This window comes from Grammomys surdaster, unplaced genomic scaffold (genome assembly GCF_004785775.1).
Source record: "Grammomys surdaster isolate TR1022 unplaced genomic scaffold, NIH_TR_1.0 126197, whole genome shotgun sequence".
Taxonomy (NCBI): Eukaryota; Metazoa; Chordata; class Mammalia; order Rodentia; family Muridae; genus Grammomys; species Grammomys surdaster.
Window position 1 is genome coordinate 4,416,155 of NW_021621002.1, and position 20,163 is coordinate 4,436,317.

General features: G+C 44.4%; 1 protein-coding gene across 2 annotated transcripts in view; it reads left to right on the top strand.

Annotated features, from left to right (window-relative positions):
• The window catches only part of Jazf1 (JAZF zinc finger 1), a 303,749-nt gene that overhangs the window by 157,336 nt on the left and 126,250 nt on the right, over positions 1–20,163 (top strand). For both annotated transcript variants that reach the window (XM_028758364.1, XM_028758365.1), the window contains exon 2: positions 11,434–11,506. In XM_028758364.1, coding sequence (XP_028614197.1) covers positions 11,434–11,506 — 73 coding nt within the window. The remainder of the gene's footprint in view (positions 1–11,433; positions 11,507–20,163) is intronic.

Genomic DNA, 20,163 nt, shown 5'->3' on the forward strand with positions numbered 1-20,163 from the left:
TCTATCTGTCTCTGTGTGTGTGTGTCTGTCTCTGTCTCTCTGTGTGTGTTTCTGTCTCTGTCTTTCTGTGTGTCTAACCATAACCCTAACCCTCTCTCTTTCTCTCTCTCCGTGTGTGTGTGTGTGTGTGTGTGTGTGTGTGTGTGTGTGTGCTCACGTGTGCATGTCTCTCTGTCTGTCTGTGATGTGATATGTGTCGGGAAGGCATACATATAGAAATCTAAAGGCAACTCTGCAGAGTTCCTTTCACCTTTTTGGTTCCAAGAAACAACTCAAGTTGTGAGACTTACACAGCAAGTCCTTCACCACTGAGCTACTTCCTACTTCCTGATTTCCAAGCCTCAAAAGTCTTCAGTGTAATCGTCTGGATTCACACTAGAGTCTTTGGGGAGTGGGGCAGGCCCTCAGAGTCTGTCCGGTCAACCAGGAGATGCTAACCTACAGTTCTAGTGGAGAGCCAGCAGTCTCCAGGCCAGTAACTATGTGGATGAGAGGACCCTTAGGCTCTTTTACAAAGCAGTCTCTGCAGTGTGGGAGCTTCATTCCATAGGGCAGCCCGGGGAGAGGGGAGTCTCTTGTATTTCACTCCAGTTCTTACCGGTATGCAAATCCGAAGACAGTCACACCATAAACATGTTAGTGGAAAAGCAAGTGTTTTTTTTCTTAAGATTTGTTGTAATCTGTTTAAAATCAATATGAAGTACTTCCCCTAGCAAGTGTGTCCATCCTGTGACCGTAGACCACGTGTGCGTGAGATAACTACAGATAGCACACAACATAAAATTGTAAACTGACTTAAAAGATAAGTCTTATGTTTTTTTTAATTTTGTAACTTGACTACATGGTTCTCTAGTATGAAATTTATGGATGACAACATCTGTTGCAGGGAGTATGCTCTGCTAGAGGTAGGCTTGGCTTCTTTTGTGTCTGGGGATGGTGCTCCAGTGCCCACCACACAGTACTTGATACGCCTACATTTGACCTTCTGTAAATACCAGCTATTCTTGCTTATTTTCAGCTTGGTTGTTTAGTGCTTTTCTACTTGGGATTACTTCGTTCTCAACTTCTTTCTCCTTTGGAATCCTAGCTTGTCCTAAACTTACATTTCCTGAAGGGGAAAGGGAAAGAGGGTTCATTTTAATGCAGCTAGGAACGATGTCACAGTGTGTGTAAGTTTCAGGTAAATGTGATTCATAGTGTCAGAGTTGCCCTTTAAAGAAAAAAAAAATCCCTTTTGTCAGGTGAGGGTAGCCTGGGTTACAAGAAAAGAAGATGAACAAATGGGAACAGATCTGCATTAATAAATATTCAGATTGCACCCACTCGGAAGTCAGCGCTCGTAGGTGGTGTTGGGACACTCGGTACTGGGTGATGGAAGTTGTGCACACTCTCATTTTTCACTTTAATTGCCTCCCTGAAAAGATCCTGACAGCTTCAAAGGTTACCGCTCATCGCATTGTTGATAACTCACAAGCAATATGCATGTGCAATTTGCTTCATTATTGCCCACTAATAACCAATACTGGAGAAAGGCTTCAGCAACCAAAGCAGCCATAATGCGACATGAAGTTCCTCTCTTCTTCCTCCCATTCCTTAGTCATCCCCCTGCAGCAGCGTTAGCCTCATACAATATGGAAATGTGGGTGTTACTCTACTGTTATTGTTGTTATTGTTTCATACGTTTAGTATGATACAATATAATCTAGTTTTTTTTTAATACAGAAAAGCAAAGACACAAAATAGTTCATGTTACTCAGTAGAACTTTGAGCTAGCATTCTGACTGTCAGGGTATTGGTTGTATTATTGTTTGTATGAAGATTTGGCTTCTTTGCTGAGAAGCCATTGAGTGACAGGATCTGAAGTGGAAGAGAATTTCATTCTCTCAGTTGCAGAAGTACTGATGCTGGCCAGGCCAGAAGAGAGGCGGGACTTCACTGCTCAGCCACACCCACTCCTGCTCGGCTTTGCCTAGAATGACTTCCGTGTACAAGATTATCTCATACTGAAGTACATACAGGAGTCATAGTCATTCTTCCAATCACCCTAGACGAAAATTACTGCAAAGAGAGGCACACATTCTCAAGGAGACTTCTCTAAAGTCCTGTGTTTTACTGACCAGGATGCAGACTCAGGGGATGTAGACCTGAGGAAGATGATGTCATGCTGGGAAATGTAAGCCTCATACCAGGCGGCCATGTTCCAGAGCAGCGAGATATGAAGAAGACGGAAATGTTTATTCCAGACACCATGCAGCCCGTGACGACTCACACTTGAGTGATGAGTTTTAGAACTTTCCTATGTATCCTTCTGCTGCTGACTATAAAGTGTAGACAGTGCACAGTAGTGGCAGGCTTCATTTCAACAATGCTTGATGGACTAAAACTCTGAGCAGCATAGCGCCACCTTACACTCGAGAGTCATTCCTTATTTTCAATGTAGGCTGAAAGCACTGTTCTTAGCAATATTTTAGAGACAAAAAAAGGATCCTAAGGCTTATGAAGCTGACGCTGAATGGGGGCAGCTGGATTTGTAGAGAGTGGCATATTATCTTAACACCAAGAAGTAAAACCAGGGCTGGAGATGTGGCTCGGCCATTAAAGGCTAGGCTTATAGCCAGAGATATAAAAAGGAAAAGCAAAGAGTATAGCAAGAGGGTGATTCCCTTAGTAGACCTTGGAGAGTCCATACCAGATCCACTAAACACTGAATTAAAGACCCCCGTTTGACTCACCCTCTCCCGGCCTTTTATCCTCAGCTGTGAATTGTACCAGTTACTTGGTTTCAAATGCCGTGTGCCCCTAGGCCTGTCCTTATCCCTGCAGAGATGACTATTGGCTGAGTTTCAGGATAGCATCTTTAATCAGGGTGCTTGAATTTCTTCTGTCTTGAGGTCATTCCTTGGCTCTGCCTGTTGGAATGTGTGGTGGTATGGTGAGATTCTTTAGCACTTCCGTTTCTGTCTGCATCAGGAGCCCTTTATCCCTCTCTTCTCTCAAGCTCCAACACCTTGGTTCTGCACAGCGTATTTCACACAGGAGCAGCATGTGTGAAGTCGTTTCCACACTTTGAGGTTCTTTATTGTTGATAATGAGATGCTCATTCCATAACATAAGAAAAATCGTGTGTTTCCGTTTCTTCCTTCACTAATCTTGTGTTCTCTCACAGTTTCCCATTTCCCCTACCACTCATGACTGTTCTCTAATAGTGGCCAGCTTAGCTTACTCCCCCAGGGCCTCTGCCTTACCTTTGAGATTAAGGCTGACTATCAAGAGAGCCTTTCAGCCATTCCAGGAAAAGCTTGCTCTGCACTTCACGCCTCTTACATACAAGCCACCCTGAACTTCACATACTGTTTACTTTCTCCTCCTACTCACCTGCTCAAGCTATTCTCTATTCTGAGTCTTAGAAAATTTCTTTCAAAAGGTGCCCTGAGTCTCACAGAGAATCATGCCACATTTCAGGAGCAATTTATATATTTGTTGGTTTGTCTTGAATCATTAAGAGCTTTTTGTAGTGTGTGTGTGCATGTGTGTGTGTGTGTGTGTGTGTTGAGCACGTATACATGTACACAAAGTTGTATATAGGTAGTTGATATACACATGCCTGTGGAGGTCAGAGGTCAACCTTAGGTACCATCCACCTCCTTTGAGGTTGGGCCTGTCATTGTCCTGGAGCTCACCAGTCAGACAAGCTGACAAGTGAACCTCAGGGTTCTTCTTGTTTCTGCTTCCTCAGCCCTAGGATTTTAAGTGATGCCATTACACTCAGAATTTTTATGTGGTTGCTAGGCTTTGAACTTGTCTTTGTGCTTCCAAGGCAAGCCCTTTACCAACTGAGCTCTCAAGAATTCAGGATGTCTTTTAGGAAATGAATTCAGTTTCTTTGACTCAAGTAAGAAATCCAGGGCTTCTAAGACCTAGGTCCCAACCACCCTGTGTCATTGTCCTGCTGCCCACTGAGCAGCCTTCTAGGCTCTTGATTTAGAACGTAGGAAAACCCAGCTACATGGAGTAGCTCCATTCTTCACAAACACCACGTGGGTTTCCAGCAGGGCCTCAGCTGGGCACTGCCATTGGAGGTCAGGTGGTTTTGTTGTAGTGGATTACCTGGTTATGTGCAATGGAGGGTATCTTACAGGATCCACTAGCACCCTCCTCCCAGTGTCCTTCACAGAGGATTGCCCATACTTCAGAACCACCCTCCTCAAGTATCTCTGTTTAAAAATCTAGAGTTAATGAGTATTGTCTGGTCAACCGTGCTGCTCTTCGGTAATGCCCACAGATTTTCAGCTCAGTGCCTGCTACCTTAAAGCCACACTAGTTTCCCACCATCGCCTGTGAGTGACTCACTGTGGGCTCCATCAGTAAATCCTTCCCACAGGACTCCTCCTCTCCTAGTATTTTGCCTCCTTTTGTAGTGCTCTGAACATGTATCCTTGTTCATCTCTGCAGGGATGCAGTGGCTTACTGGGTCTGTGCCTTTGGCCTGTCTGATCTCAGAACTCTCTGAGCTGATGCTTATCTTTGTGTCTTGTGTCTTACTTCTCACCCTGGATGCTCATTCAGTGACTCAGCCTCTACCATGTGGACATGGATTTTTGACAGAGCCTTTGGCTTAGATTTGACTTCTACAACAGAGTTTCCTAAACAGCTCCTTAGTGGGTGACCATAGGAATTTGAAGGACTGATAAAGCAGACAGCAGAACCTCTGTCCGTGCTATTCACAGGGCAAGCTGCAACTGCAGTGTTTGCACGTAAGTCAGCCGCCTGAGAATTGTTTAGAGAGTTCCTGGTTCAATCATGTTTAGTCATTGACTTGTGGCAGGAAATCTCAGGCTCCATATGTGAACATGAATGCTTTTTAATACATGCTGCTATTGTGTTGTATAGACTCTCTGACTTTCAGATATCAAGCTCATAAAATTTACAGCAACACTTAGGTGCATCTGGATTTCACAGTGAATTGGGGAAGGCAAGAGTCTCAGTATAATTTGCACTGAGTTTCCTGTAATGGAAATTATGGCCTAAGAAAAGTTTCAAATGACATGTCTATAAACTAAGGAAAAGTTGATCCATTCAGCAAGGCGGGTTATATATACTTGTAGCCGTTTTTTTTTTAAAGTCCAATGCCAACAAGAAATATTTATTTCAGCATCTGAAGTAGACCAGCAATGAATTTTTAAAGTCTATCTTTGTAAATTGTTCAACAAATTTAGTCTTAAAAATGAGATAAATGTTGCAAGAAAAATGTACTGGACTAGTAAGATGACTATAAAGTGTGCGTGGAGTCCAGTGTTACAATTGGGAGCAGTGAGCTGACCTCACCTGTGGGTGACCAGAATACTGGCTCAGTAAGGCTCAGAGCATGGAGCTTGTGGTTCTAGCCCTGATGACACCAACTGCATTTAAGGAAGTTTGTCACAGAAATGTGTAGGCCTCCGCTGTTTGCAGGTTGGTTCCTGCATACCTGCCTGTCCCTTTCTTCTTCCCTGGCCCTCTCCCTTCCCTCTCTTCCTACTTTACCCATGTTTTGTTGGCTTTCTCTCAGGCTCAAGACCTTTCCCACACTGCTTAATCATCATTTCTTGGCTGTTACTGGCTTATCTTTCACAACCACAATGAAAACTGGTAGACGCCTGTGGGTGGCGGCACAGATGGAGCTTGTTGGCTACAGACAGAACCACAGGAACATCATTTAATTAGGGAATCACCACATGTCAACATCTGGGTTCTCCTTTCTCTACACCTGTCTAATGGAGTAGAAGAAGAGTTTGACTGGCTGCCAGTGTTCTGCAGTATGGTTTCTAACCTTGTCCTCTCCCTCGCTGTCCCTCCATCCATAGGCACTTCATGACCTGCTTAGTTTTTCTCCATGATCTCTTAAAGAGGTCTCTGTTTTAAGCTCTGAGCTTTCTCCATGTTATAGCAGGCATCTTTTAGTGCAGGGTCCCTTGGAGCTTCTGCAAGGTTCAGCTCCTGGCTCTTATGTCCCAACTATATGTCTGGAGATAAAGATAACTCTATCCAAGCCTTTTTATGTTCTCATTTTGTTGTTGTTGTTGTTGTTGTATCCCAAAACTTACCTCCTATCTCTGTTGCCTGTTTACTCCCCTTGGTGGTTTTTTCCTACCTGCTACCACATTTTCATGGGTGCCCTGAAAGGTCAAGGAAACAAACATGCTTGATGAATATACCATGTTTAACCCAAAGACTTTAATGTTCCCATCATGGAATGAATCACTGTCTGTGCCTGTGTGAATTTGTGCACTAGAGGGCAAAAGATGGCAGCAGTAGGAAGAGCTGAGACAAGCCCCTCACAGCTGCAGAGTGTGGAAGGGGAAAAGTATTATTGTGGTCCAGGAAGTCCTGAGAACAAAGAGGAGGGATTGACAAGCACTACTCAGAATGCTGAGAGAGAGTGGTAGCAAAATGAGGATCTATCTTTGCAAGTTTGGCAGCTGAGGGGAAGAATGGAAGCTGAGGACACTCATTAGTTAGGATCAGAATCACTGAATGATTACAAAGGAAAGGAAGGGCTCCTCTTCAAAATCACTTATCCCACTGGCTAGGTATTTGACTCTCTGAAGTCTTCTACTGCTGTAGCCTTCAGCCTCCTACCCACATCATTTTAGCCACCCCTCCCCGACACATACACACACAGTTGTGATGTTCTTAAACAGTAAGTGGTATTTGGAAACTGTAGAGTGTCAAGGAGGTCTCTCTCCAGATCAAAAGCATATCTTCTTTTCACAGTGGCCTTACAACCTACAGATAGCTCATTGCTCAACTTTTTCTTAGTTTTGGTTGAGAGACAGCAATGCTGGTTTCTGGCTTTATTAAGTTGTAAGTAATTCTGGGTATATAAAGTCCGGGAGTGGTACACAACTAAGTAAGTCATGGCCAAAGTCCATGAGTTCACTACTCAGTGTTGGTTGACCCACCAAATGACACCAATAGAGTTTTCTTGTGGGCTTGGCAGTGGCACTAGGAATGGATATTTATTGAAAATAGTACACAAACACAACAAACAAACAAACAAACAAAAGCAGTGTGGTAGTGCACACCTGTCATCCCAGTGCTCAGTTCTGGAGGTTGAAGCAGAGAATCGGGAATTCCAGGTCATCTACAGCTGCATAGCAAGTTTATCTACAGCTTGAACTACATGAGACTCCCTTGAAGCAAACAAACAAGTCACATGTCCCAAGCATTGCTTGTCATTGGTTCCCAGTGATGGAGACTGTAGTGCGGATGAACAAGGGCCTTAGGGATTCAGCAAGGTGGGCTGTGGGCCGTTTGTCATACACATCACATGTCTTGTTCTTACTGAAGGGAGTTTGAATGTTCCTTCCTGGGCTCAACCATCACCTTATTTTGTTTTAAAATTTTTACTTGACCTTCTTTTATTAGCTGCTATTACTTGAGAAGCAATTAGAGCTAATACTGTGACAATGAGGACAGACTTTGCCATTCAATTCAGTCTGTGAAGCCTTGAGTTGCTAGGATCACAGCTAGGAAAAGCTTTTCCATTGTTCCTGGGTCTGGTGCTAAAGATTTCAGTCCTTGTCATAGAACAAAATGCTGCCCCCTCCCCAAGATGATGATAGAGATAGCTGTTGCTAGCCTGTCTCTAGGTTGCTGCTTTAGAAACTTAGCAGGGGTGCTCCAAGGTGGTCCGTGTCTTCTCTCTGTCTGGCCCTGCCTTGCCCCACTGAGAGGTTGTCCTCCTGACTCTTCTGATCATGCGACAGTGGAAGGGTGCTGCCGTGTGTCCCTGTACACTGGCCACACTATACAGCTCACACCACGTGAATGAGAACAACATGAGTGTTCTATCTACAGACCACGCTGATGTGGATTGTATCTGTGAGAGCTGCAGCCAGCAGTTCACGTCCTCATTTTATTGGCACCTCGAATGAACAAGCCAGAAAACTGTTGGAGAGATGACATTATATACACATTTTCTTTCTTTTTAGATTACCCATTGCAGTGGCTTACTGTGGTCAAAACCATTCCTGAACGGCATGGTGTGTGTATAAAGAAGCTTTTCTTTCTAAAGCTCAGCACGATCAAGTGGTTAGAGAGACCCTCTGGTACCAGGTGATAATGTTGCCTTTGCCTTCATCATCTCTGGACAAGATCCTGACAGAGCTGGGGCAGCATCCTACTTCATAAAGCCAGTGTATCTCTCCAGTCTTTTTCTATGAGGGTTTTTACCATCAGAAAGTTATGTTGCCATCAGAGAAGAAGAAATAATGAAAACAGCTATTATACTTTTACTGGATGTGAAGTGCTCAGTGGCATAATTAAAACTCATAAACAGCAAGTCATAATCACCACACAGCAACCAGCAAGCAAGTGACAGCCCCAGGTTTATTTGGGACCAGCAGTTGATGCTGTCTCTCAAGTCCCTTGTTTCAGTCTCTCCTGACTTGTGCCAAGTACATCATCTCATTTCCAAGGTGGCACACCTTTGGCGGATGTTCTCATTAGGGTTGCGTTGAAGAGCCATTTAGTCTAAAAAGAAGTTTGAGGTCTGGGGATATTTATTCAGAATGTTCTGGTGTCTTACTGATGACTGGAGTCTACAATCTAGGGGGAAAGTGGGGAGGGTGCTTTATACCTAAGGCGCTTCCAGTGGTTGTTTTGTTTCAGAAAAGGTGACATTTGGAAGCTCCCTGAAGTCTGCCTTACAACTTGAGGCAATGTAAGTATAAGTCAAACATAGGTTGTAGAATATGTTGAAGGAAAATAAGATAGAATTTTAGAACCTTGCTTTACACACTGGATGTTGCATATGCTTGATGCTCTGTCAAACAAGATTGCCATTCAGTCTGTGTGGTGTTAACAGCAACACCATTCATTTAACCATCAGAGAGCTGTAGTATGTTCTAGAAGATATTTAAATCCCCTTCTTCAGAGAGGTACTAGAACTTTTCCTGCGTTAATCTGATATCCGTTACCATGGTGAAACAGTTGAGGCTCAGCTTGTGAGGAGGAATGTTTTATTGTGGCTCACAGTTCCTAAATGTCAGCCTGCGACTGTTAGGCTGCATTGCTATCAGGCATGTTATAGCAGAAGCCCATAGCTGGGCACAAGTAACTGACTGGAATATGCTGGCTTTGTCAGCTAGGAAGCTGGGGAAGGAGGACAGGGTCTCCTCATGGCTTCAAGGGTACATCACCAGTGACCTAACTTCTTCCACTAGACCCCACCTCCACAAAGCCTTAGCACCTTCCACATGTACCATGGGCTGAATACAAGCCTTCAACACACAAGTCTTTAGAAAAACTTCAAGATTCAAATTATTACAAGCCTGAAATAGAAAATTTAATATAAATATATATACCTGCACGGACACACAAACACACTAATAAAAGAGAAAAAATTAAATTCAGGATAGCTTGAGAAAACAACATTTAAATCATCTTAGAAAGTACACCACACATAATGAGGAACAGTTTGGAACGATTTAGAAGACGGTTTGCAGGAAGACTCTTTGACTGGAAGCCAAGAGAAAGAACAAAGAAAAACGAAAGATGGCCTAACATGTTTACTGGCTTCTGAATCCGTCACCCCTTCGATCAACAGATTGTAGACTCCTAGTAGTGCTCATTCCTTCACCCTAACTCTCTGTGATGTCACATCTCCAAAGAGCAGCTGCCCATCCACACCAAAGCTCGAATTCAGATCGCTTGGTGGAGACTTGAGAGACCTTGCGCTGGAATTTTTGCTATGACCTTGTTTTCCTAACCTCCCCTCCTCCCCAGCTTCATGATTCCTGTCTCCAGTGTCATCTGTTACTTTGGCACACGTCACCATTTGCACCCATGGCCCGTGTTGCTTTGCCAGTGGTTGTTTATGTAGACAAACCATTCTGCCCTCTGAACCATGGTTCTGTAGACTCCCCTCCAGCAAGCACATTCTGCGCAGAAAAGCAAAGATTTGTTGAGATTACAGCAGACATGGATAAGTGTTAAGGGTTCTGTTTGAAAATCATGTCCCCTTGGAAAGTGCCTTCCTTGTATCTAGACAACAACTGCGTTTATTGCTCAACCAGAGACCAAGCTGCAGCCTCAGCTGCAGACCCAACTGGATATAAAAGGGGAGGAAATGCGAATTACTGATCTGTTCTCATTTGCTCTGCCAAAACCTTGACACCAGGCTTGATGGAGCCTTTCAGAGACTCTTTGTCTCTTCTTTTCTAATTCAGCTTTCAAGGGCTTACAGTGGCAGAGACCCAAGGAAGGAAGATTTCTAAATAGAGTTCCCTGGAATTCTTGGCATAGGAAAAATGATAGAGTGAACGTGAGATTCTTAGCTTGGACATACTGAATAAAGCTGGCTCTGCTGCCCAGTTGAATAGTCAGATAGTCAAAAGCAAACCTGATCATTTTTACCGCTCATGTCCTGGGCCACCGTGTCTCTCCCTTCCTCCATCACCTGTTAACACACTCTGGAGTTCGTATATCTCAAATCCACTGTTGTGGTAAACACATCGCTAAGGTGCTTGAAACCATGTCAGTCATGACATCCGAGCAGGAGAAACTGCCGAACGCAGGGAAGAGACTTCAGTCATGTGATGGTTTGGGTGAGGTTTTAATGAAAAGAAATTGGTGTGACGTGCTTTAACCTTTCTTCATGGAAACAATACACAGTGACTCACCTGCCCCATGTATTATTATATAATCATTTCTTTTTCGTATATTCAGGAAGTGATTTCTCCACATGGGAAGCCTGAGAATATGCTTCTGGTTGTGAGGAGTCCATTCATTACCGGCCTGCACTAGAGAAGTGCCGTTGCCGGATGTTGCTGTGTGGGGGATTCTGCCCCTTTGAGGGGAAAACCCCTCATGAATGTCTTGTTTGTCGACTCTGAAGCACTGAGAGGGTTTCTGATTAAGAGTCTAGAAAAGCTATAATCAATTCATTATACATTCACAGCGGAGACGAGCCCTCCAGAATATGAAGCTGGACTCAGAAGTGTTCAGTGAACAAGAACAATACTCCATAGATTTTCAAATTGATGGAGCTTTTCAATGTAAACTAATTTGTTCCAGCATTGAAGTGAGCATAATTAACAGAGGCTTTCCTTCTTAGGCCGATTAACCAGCGAGAACCATGCCAGCATTGTAACTGCAGGCAGTGAAAACCAATATTTATGAGGGGTTGTGCAAGGGCTTGTGTGACAGATGGGCATTTTATCACTGTTGATGTTTGGAATTTCTTGAAAAGCAATGTAATATCTTGTTTTTTTATGAATGAATGAACAAATCATTGTGCTTTGTGGACTAAGTTTTCCTATTCTAAATTAATCTTTTTCTCTCTTTACCTTCTGTTACTTGATATTAGGGAGTCTAATATATTCTGATGTTAAAAAAAAAAAACCAAAAACCTAACGCTAAAAAAAAAAAAATTATTGTGTTTTGTTTCAGATACAGATCCACGTGTCTTAGAGAAGCAAGAACTGCAGCAGCCGACCTATGTGGCCCTCAGTTACATCAATAGGTAAGCTGCCCCAGAGAGACAGCTGCCGTTTGCTGCTGCTTTGCTCTCTAGATGTGTCTTACTACCACAGTAAGTGCTTTCAGTTTAAAAATGTGCAGCATCTCTGTGGAAGATCTCTTAGTTCTTTATTGAGGGGTATAGATTGTAGCTCACTGTGTGTAAGTCTGAAAACATGGCTGATTTATAAGCTCATTTTGCAAGTATTTTGTATGCAGTTAGAATATGCTCTTTTGACTTCATAGGGCAGTGTGAGAGATTAGTGGATTTATGTTTGCATGAACCTTTTAAATCTTGGGGTGAAAAAGGTACTTTTTATGAATTCAAAACATAGTTGGAGTATCAGAATATATTGGACTCTAACTAGATGAAATCATTTTGTTTCAGAACCTCATTTGGTAGCAGGTCATCTTTCAGTAGGAACACTGTCAGCAGCTGCCCCCACGTGTGCAGAGGGACATGAGTTTTCACCGCCGTTCCTCCTGAGCCTAGCTCTAGAGAACTGTTTTGAGTTTGAATATCAAACCTAAAAGAAGACTTAGTGTTTCAACCAACTCCAGTGGTTAAGGAGACAGTAATTTAGGGGTGAGAACTCAAAGTCACCTTTGGGTTAAAAAAAGCATACACTGTCCAAGCAACGTGGAGAGAGTGAGAACAAAATTAGTTTTTAATGAGAATATGAGCTCGTTGCCCATAAGTCAGTGGGCAGATTTGTTTTGGCTGTCCCTTTCCCATACGGCAAAGACCTTTTCCAGGCTCTCGGTGCCAGAGCGTGGACCAGGGTCCGGAGAGGAACTCTGCCAGTGAATTATCTGCACTCTTCAGTGTGGTGTCATTTAGGAGACACAGTTAATTCCTGCCAAGACACAGCTTGGGTTTCTTACCTGAGCTCAGCTTCACATCCTTGTAATGAAGCATGTTTTCAAAGGGAATTATGAATGAAAGCATCTGGGTGCAGGTCGTTTTTTGATTTCCTGCTCATCAGACATTCTAAGGAGTAGTGTAAACTGTCTTAGTCTTTCACTACCTGTATTCGGACATGTTGCTAGAATACATTTAGATTATATTCGATTACATAAAGAAGTCTGAGTTTTTCAAAGAGCCTGTACTATTTCCGATACTTACCAAGAGAGCTGAAAAACCTCTAGTTATAGATTCATAGAACTGTACTAGATTAGCCTGTTGATGTTGACAGATCTATCCAGTCTAAAGGAACAGACATCTATAGCAGACTACTAAGCTTACTGGTGACTTCTCTAGGAAGAAAGTTTGTGTAGGCTCGCCAGATTACCAACTCTGAACAAAAGACCCTTTTGTGGGGATTGCTGTGCTGGGACTTATTACTCCTCACACTCTAGATATTTGCTTATGGGGAGTAGATAAAAACAGACCGGCGGAGGCAGATGCAAGAGGTTCAAAGAATTGAGAGCTACAAACCTGTGCATACTGTAAGAAGAATACACACACCCAGAGAGAGAGAGAGAGAGACAGAGAGAGAGACAGAGAGAGAGACAGAGAGAGAGACAGAGAGAGAGAGAGACAGAGAGAGACAGAGACAGAGAGAAGAGAGACAGAGAGAGAGAGAGACAGAGAGAGAGACAGAGAGAGACAGAGAGAGACAGAGAGAGACAGAGAGAGACAGAAACACAGAGAGAGAGACAGACAGACAGAGACAGAGACAGAGAGAGTTTAGACAAAGCTACTGCTGAAGGAGGAAGAAATGCTGACTTAACAGCAGTGTCCTGACTGACAGGAAAGCATACTCCTCTTTCTCCTTTGTTTTTGTTTTGCTTTTTTTATTTCTGGGTTTTCTTTTGGATGGGTGGGTGGCCGGGTGCTTGGCTGTGTTTTGTTTCTGATATAGGATCCTGCTGTGCAGCCTCTGGAATTTGACATCTAAGCTAACCTTGAACCTGAAGCAGCCTTCCTCTGTCCTGGAGAGCTGGAATTATATGCACGGGCTACCACGCCTGGCCCAAGAGAGGGTTGTCACTCCTTAATTATATTTTTTTTATTGATAAAGGCAAGGGTTAGGGAGATGTCTCAGTTAGTAAATGCTTGCCTTGCAAGCACAAGGACCTGAGTTCAATCCCTGGGACCCATTTAAAGAAGCAGGCATGGCCTACACACTCAGTCCCAGCCCTTGGAGCCCAGTGGAAAGAGGTGAATCTTGGCCCTCATGCGGGGAGTTTCAGACCAGTGAGAGACTGTCTCCAAAACAAAGTGGATGTCTCCTGGAGAACAACACCTAAAGTTGAACTCTGACCTAAACACACACACACACACACACACACACACATATGCTCCCACGGAGGAAAGGAGAGGGAGAGGGGTAGGGAGGGAGGGAGGGAGGGAGGGACGGAGGGAGGGAGGAAGGGAAGGGGAGGGAAGGGGAGGGAGGGAGGGAGAGAGAGAGAGAGAGAGAGAGAGAGAGAGAGAGAGAGAGAGAGAGGAATAAACACAGATGATTGTAGCCTGGAGTACTTGGGTTCAGACCTGTTGAGGCGGCTCCAGAATCTAACCATTGTGCAGCCAGAGTTCTTAGGATACCAGAGCGATAAGTACTCAGTGAAGACAAGAGGAGAGTCTTGAAGAGAGCAAGGATATAAAATAACACAGCAGTTACTCTACCCAGTATAACTGCCTGTCAGCAGTCTGCACAGGGACAGCAATGGAGACTATAGAAGCCAAAACCTGTAAGAGAGGTGTTCACGAATCCCTTTGTAAGGCACTGCCGGATCACAAAGCTGGAGTTGGGGGTGGGTGTAAGAAGTTAATCCCAACATACCAGCCACAGTGGAAGGACACCTTAGCCTTGCAGCCAACAGGAAAGAGCCGGGTGAGCTCCTGGGCAAAACAGGTGAACCTCCACCACCAAAACCTTGCCAAAGAGTGTGTGTTGCTCCTGGATAGTTCTGCAGGTTATTGTCCAAGAAGTTCAGGTAACTGCCTTAAGGAGACATAGTAACTTTTTGGATCTTTTGAGATAGGGTCCCACTATGTGGCCCTGCCAGTCCTGGAACTCACTCTGTAGATCATGCTGGCCTTGAACTCACAGAGATCTGCCTGCCTCTGCCTTTTGAGTGCTAAAATTAAAGGTGTTTGCCACCATGCTGGGCTACAAGGTAACTTTGTAATCATTTGTGACTCTCCAGAAATAAGTATCAGAGATAACATTAAGGATGTAACAGCACATATGGCCAAGGTTGTTAATGATTCTGTTTTCTACAGAATATTCTTATTAAGATAACATAAATCAGAATTTCTAAAGCTATTTAATTTTTAAACATGTGTAGCATTTGATATGTGAACATTCATCATGTGCGACTGCAGATTCGTGGTGTCTCGTATTTCACTCTCATCATTTGCTGCTGGATGAAAGTTTAATATCTAACTACATTACCGCTCTGGTTCTCTTCTTAGGACTCCCTGCACTGCTGGTGCAGGGAGCTTAGGTTTGACCTCTAAGAGTGATTTTAATTTGATTTAATGTTCACTCTGAAAGTTGAATCACAGTTCTTCCTAGAGCAGTAATTTCAAGAGTGATTCAGGACCACACACACACACACACACACACACACACACACACATACACATGACCATTTATTCACAGGAGGATATTATGGGCTTTAATGTTGGGGAGTGTGAGTTAAGTGAAATAGATTTCCAAGCTGGGTATGATGTTGCACACCTGTGATCCCCAGCAATTGGGAAGCTGAGGCAGGAGAATCACAAGTTCAAGGCCAGATGGCTGCAAATGGTTCCATGTCTCAGTTTCTCAGTTCAAGATCTATACACGTCACTTCCTCTTCCTCTGTGCTTGATATCCATTTCAATTCTCTAAATGCGATGATATCATTCTGGTGTGGTTCTTGGGTAGCTTTTGCTTGAGGTGCCTAATAGGAATTACTGTTCTGAAAACATCATTTTAGGTTGCTAAGGTAATATCACCTTCACCTCCCTCCTCAGCTTCCCCAAGGAGTAAGATTTTATACAGAATGGCTTTCTGTTCTTTTTTCAAATTTAAAATGCAGAATTGCCTTTCTTCTCACAATCAACTAGAGAAAAGGAAGACAAAATTCTGCCCAAACACACTCACTAAATCACTTGCTAATTTTTTTATGCTTTTGAATTACAGTTTCCCTCAGGAGGTTTCTTCCCTTTCTCTCATGTAGGCGTGATGCAGAGTTAGGCTGCTCATCTTAGGGTTCTGTGTGCTGCTCATGACCTGTGTCAGAGACTGCACACCTTGCCTGCATTTCCTCATCTCTAGTAGTTCCTTCCTTGCTGTATTCACACAAAACAAATATCAGCGCCCACGGCATAGCAATCTATGTAAGCAAAAGGCCGTGTCATTTCTCACAGCAATGAAATCTTAATGAAAGAGATGACGGCAGAGAGGGTTGCTTTAGAGGAGCCAGGACAATGTGCACCATCTAACATGCCTCATGAATGCAGGACATTTTGTTTCCAAGCCTCCAGGACAACACTGAGCCTGTTGCTGCCCCTTAGTAACGTTTACCGAAGGAACGCACAAATGTTCTTGTGATGAGTGAGTGTGTAACTGATCCTGAGAACTGTGAGATTTCTTCTGTACAAACTGCCCATATTCATAGAAAGACCTTCGGGAGAAACTGAAACTGTATATGTTCACTCCACATTCATCCAACTTACAACATGTCTCACCATAACTAGAGAAACTGTATGAGATGGTGAGTTTTAGGCTCTAAACAGTAGGAAGTTCAAGACTGGTCCCTGGGAGAAGGGAAACCTGAGGGAGGGATGGATACCACATTCGTCTACACCACTTCACTGTAGTGTGAAAAGCGAGGCCTAGGCAGAGCTCAGCAGCTCCTCAGAGCTAATCTGGAGCCTCGGGCACTGTGACTCCTGTGTGCATACATGTTTCTATGTTGCCAGAATACGCCGCCATGACCACAACAGCTGCAGCTGGAGCAGGAAGGGAGAGGGAGGGAGGGAGAGAGGGAGGGAGGGAGGGAGGGAGGGGGGAGAGAGAGACAGAGAGACAGAGAGACAGAGAGACAGAGAGATCAGAATGTCAGGTGGCTTTGAAACCTCATAGCTTGCCCTCAGTGACACCTCCTTCAGCAAGGCCACACCTTCTAATTCTACCTGAAAAGCATCACTAACCAAGGAATCAAATACATGAACCTACGGAGGACATCTCATTTCAACTACCACAGGGTCCTCCACCAAGCCAGGCTGAATACACTGCACATGATGAGGGTAAGCAGCTCCTACAGAGGTGGGAATGGAAGAAGGACCGTGTTGTATCCCAGCCTGTCAGTACAGAAACATGTGAGTGTTCCATAGTCATGGTTCTCAACTCAGAAAGGGCTCAGCTTAGAAAGAAATACCTTGTTCTTTGAGCAATTGTGCTTGAAGCCACGATCCCATAAGAGCCTCAGAGGAGGCAGAGTAAGTTAGATGGTCTTTGGATACAGTTGGCGTTTCTATAAACTTGAGCTAATCAAATGTAAAATCTATATGAGTTCATAATTGGCCAGAAATTGAACTAGCTGCTAAAACAAAACCCAGCAGTCCTCACAGTAATGTTTAGTATCACAGCATCTAGTGTTGAGGCAGAAGTCACTAGATGTGACATTGTCCCGTAGATACGAGAAGCAGACTCAGCAGAGACCCTGTCTGAGAGGGCTAAATGTAGCATGGACGAAAGGTGGACTTGAAAATAGCATCAGCGTGTGTTCAAGGATTCGGAGTAAAGATACACTGACTAAGAGCTTGCTTTGAATAAAAATGAGTCTGGGTTCTTTGTTTTGAGTTTTCCTTCTACTAGATTCGAACTGTTAATGAAAGCTTTCTCTCCTTTGCCACTTTTCTCCTCACTCCAAACCTTACCTACTCTTCCCACCATTCTCTCTCGCTTTCTCAGTTGGACTAATTTTTTGCCAAGTTATAATCAGTCATAGCCTTGTAGAACTTGCTGTAATTAGGGACGCTTGCACTTCTCTTATTTATACAAACAAGACTGAAGCATTTAATTTTTGAATCTAAGTACACAGATTTCTTTTTTTCATAAAACCACCTGTTTATAGTCTTCTAAAGCAGTCACGTTTATTGCAGCACGACCTGTGCTTTCCTAGCCCCTCCTCTGTCTACCAGATCTGAAGTCTCTGCTCTGTACTCCAGCCCCAGACTCCAGTTTGCAGCCTAATGCATGCCATAAACATGCTACATGCTGTTAGGTCTCAAATGCCAGACATTGGGCTACCATTCTCTTAGCCCATGCTTTATGATGTCCATTGAAACAAAGCTAAGGTGGCTCTTTGCCAGACTTCCCTGGTACTCTCTCTCCCCTGTACTCTCTCTCCCCTGTACTGTCTCTCCCTTAGAATGTCTCTCCCCAGAATGTCTCTCCCCAAAATGTCTCTCCTCTGTACTCTCTCTCCCCTGTACTCTCTCTCTCCCCTGTACTGTCTCTCCCCTAGAATGTCTCTGCCCTGTACTATCTCTCCCCTGTAATGTCTCTCCCCTGTACTGTCTCTCTCCTGTAATGTCTCTCCTCTGTAATGTCTCTCCCCTGTACTGTCTCTCCCCTGTAATGTCTCTCCCCTGTACTGTCTCTCCCCTGTAATGTCTCTCTCCCAACCTGGCTGCTCACGGTGCTCTGCAAAGCCCATATATCCCTGTGGGACACTGGGAAGCTGAGAAGCGAGCTCTCTTGTGTGTTGGCTGCTGCATCAACATTTGACTATATCACTTGCAGGAGACACGCTGTAGGGAAGGAGGGTCTGCAGCTCCGGGCAGATGGTGCACATGGCAGGGTGGATCTCCAGCCTGCAGAGATGGCAGCTTGTTCCTGGGCCGGCAGTGCTCTCAACAGCTTGTTCACACAGTCCTCACCTTGCTCACACACGATGGCCTTGCTTCCAGCCAGTTTACTTTGAGTCTCTTGTGTTTATTCATCGGTATTTCTGACTAATCTTACATACCTTTGAGTCCTGTTCTAAACTGTGTCACTTTTTTCCTTGTTTGTTTGTTTGTTTGAGATTGGATTTTTTTTTCCTTTTCAAAAACAATTCAGTGATGCTAAGAACCATCTAGAGACAAGCACAGGTCTTTTTTGGTTGGTTGGTTGGTTGGTTGGTTGGTTGGTTGGTTGGTTTTGTTTTGTTTTGTTTTCCTTTCTTTGCCATTTCCAGAACTCTGTCCTAAACCATTTCCCATCGACGTTCTCTTTCCTGTGGCCTCCCTGGTGCACCATTGGTCTCAGAGCTCTTATGTACCTCAGCCTTTCCTGCCTTGATGTGCCTGCACGCTCGGATGGCTGCGGGGGAGCGGCTCTGATTCACCAGTTCTGTGCATCCCTTGCCCACACGAGCTTGCCCCTCACTTCACTGTCTTCAGTCTTCAGCCTCAGATAAAACTCTCACGTACCACTCCACCCTGCAGCTCCTGGGACTCGCTCCAGCACCCGGCCAGCTCGTGGCTTTTGAGGCACCCACGGCACACACAGGCTGTCCAGCCTCAGCTGTTCCTTCTGTGTGGACCCATTATCCTTTCCTTTCTATTGAAACTTCCTCAGCTTCCAGTATGCTGAAATCCCCAAGTGAGTCCCCATGCCCTCCCTCGTCAGCATGTGGTCTCCGCTGACCAGTGGAGCAGGGGCCGTCCCTGTGTTGTGTCTGAAAGTCCTGCTCTCACTTCCAAGTCCATCCATGTTCTTTCCATTCTTGTCTCTAGATGCTTTCTCAGAGCTGTCACGAGGCTGGCACAGCACATCCGTCTCCTCTCTGGGGTTTCAGACCCCGTCTCCTTGGCTCCTTTTGGTCATGCCACGTGTATTATAAGGTCTCTGTCCTCCTAAGGGTTCCTTTCCTGTTATTACATTGGCATCTTTCTTCAGACCTCACCCTGCTCACACTGATGATGTTATTACAGTTGGGAAGCCCTTTTCCCCTGATTATGTAGTGAGTTTGTGGTCACCTGGCCTCCATGGAAACCCTGACATGAACAAAGAGTAAATCATTTTTCCCTCTTTAGCCACTAACCTGTTCTGGTTGGTTGCTTCTATCTTTTTGCCATACACATAGTAACTTCCCTGAGCTATGTCCACAGAATTCTGGCTTTCTCTATATTAGTCACTTGTATTTTCCTTCCCTGGCTGTATTTGTTATATTCCATGACATAAGCAGTTACCTAAAGAGGATTCCCTGAGCCCTGTGTCCCAATTTCTTCAAATTCTCATTTCTGGCTGCCTGGCTTCTGTGGCCACAGGAACATGTTGGGCAGACTGCACTAACCCAGTGCTATCCCATTGTGTTGCTTCCCCTCCAAAATGGCCTCTTGATAGCATACATTGTTCAGTGGTATCTGCCTACCCAACAGTCTAGAAAACATCAAGTTTTCTAAGTCTCTAGAAAGCCATCTTCTATTTCCCTCCCTCCGCCCATTTTTCAGAGTCCTTGAGCTTCCCTTGTGTAATATCTGTGTCCACTCCATCTGCTCATCCTGCCACTTCCTGCCACCCCTGCTTAGCACCCACTATTTACAGGAATTTCTCAAGCGCCCTCCCTTCTGCCATTCTCTGTAGCACCAAGAGTTGCCATCAGATCAGCTCTCAAAGGACCCATCTCCCATCCCCATGCAGAGAAGCTGTCTGTGTCTCGCCCTCTGCT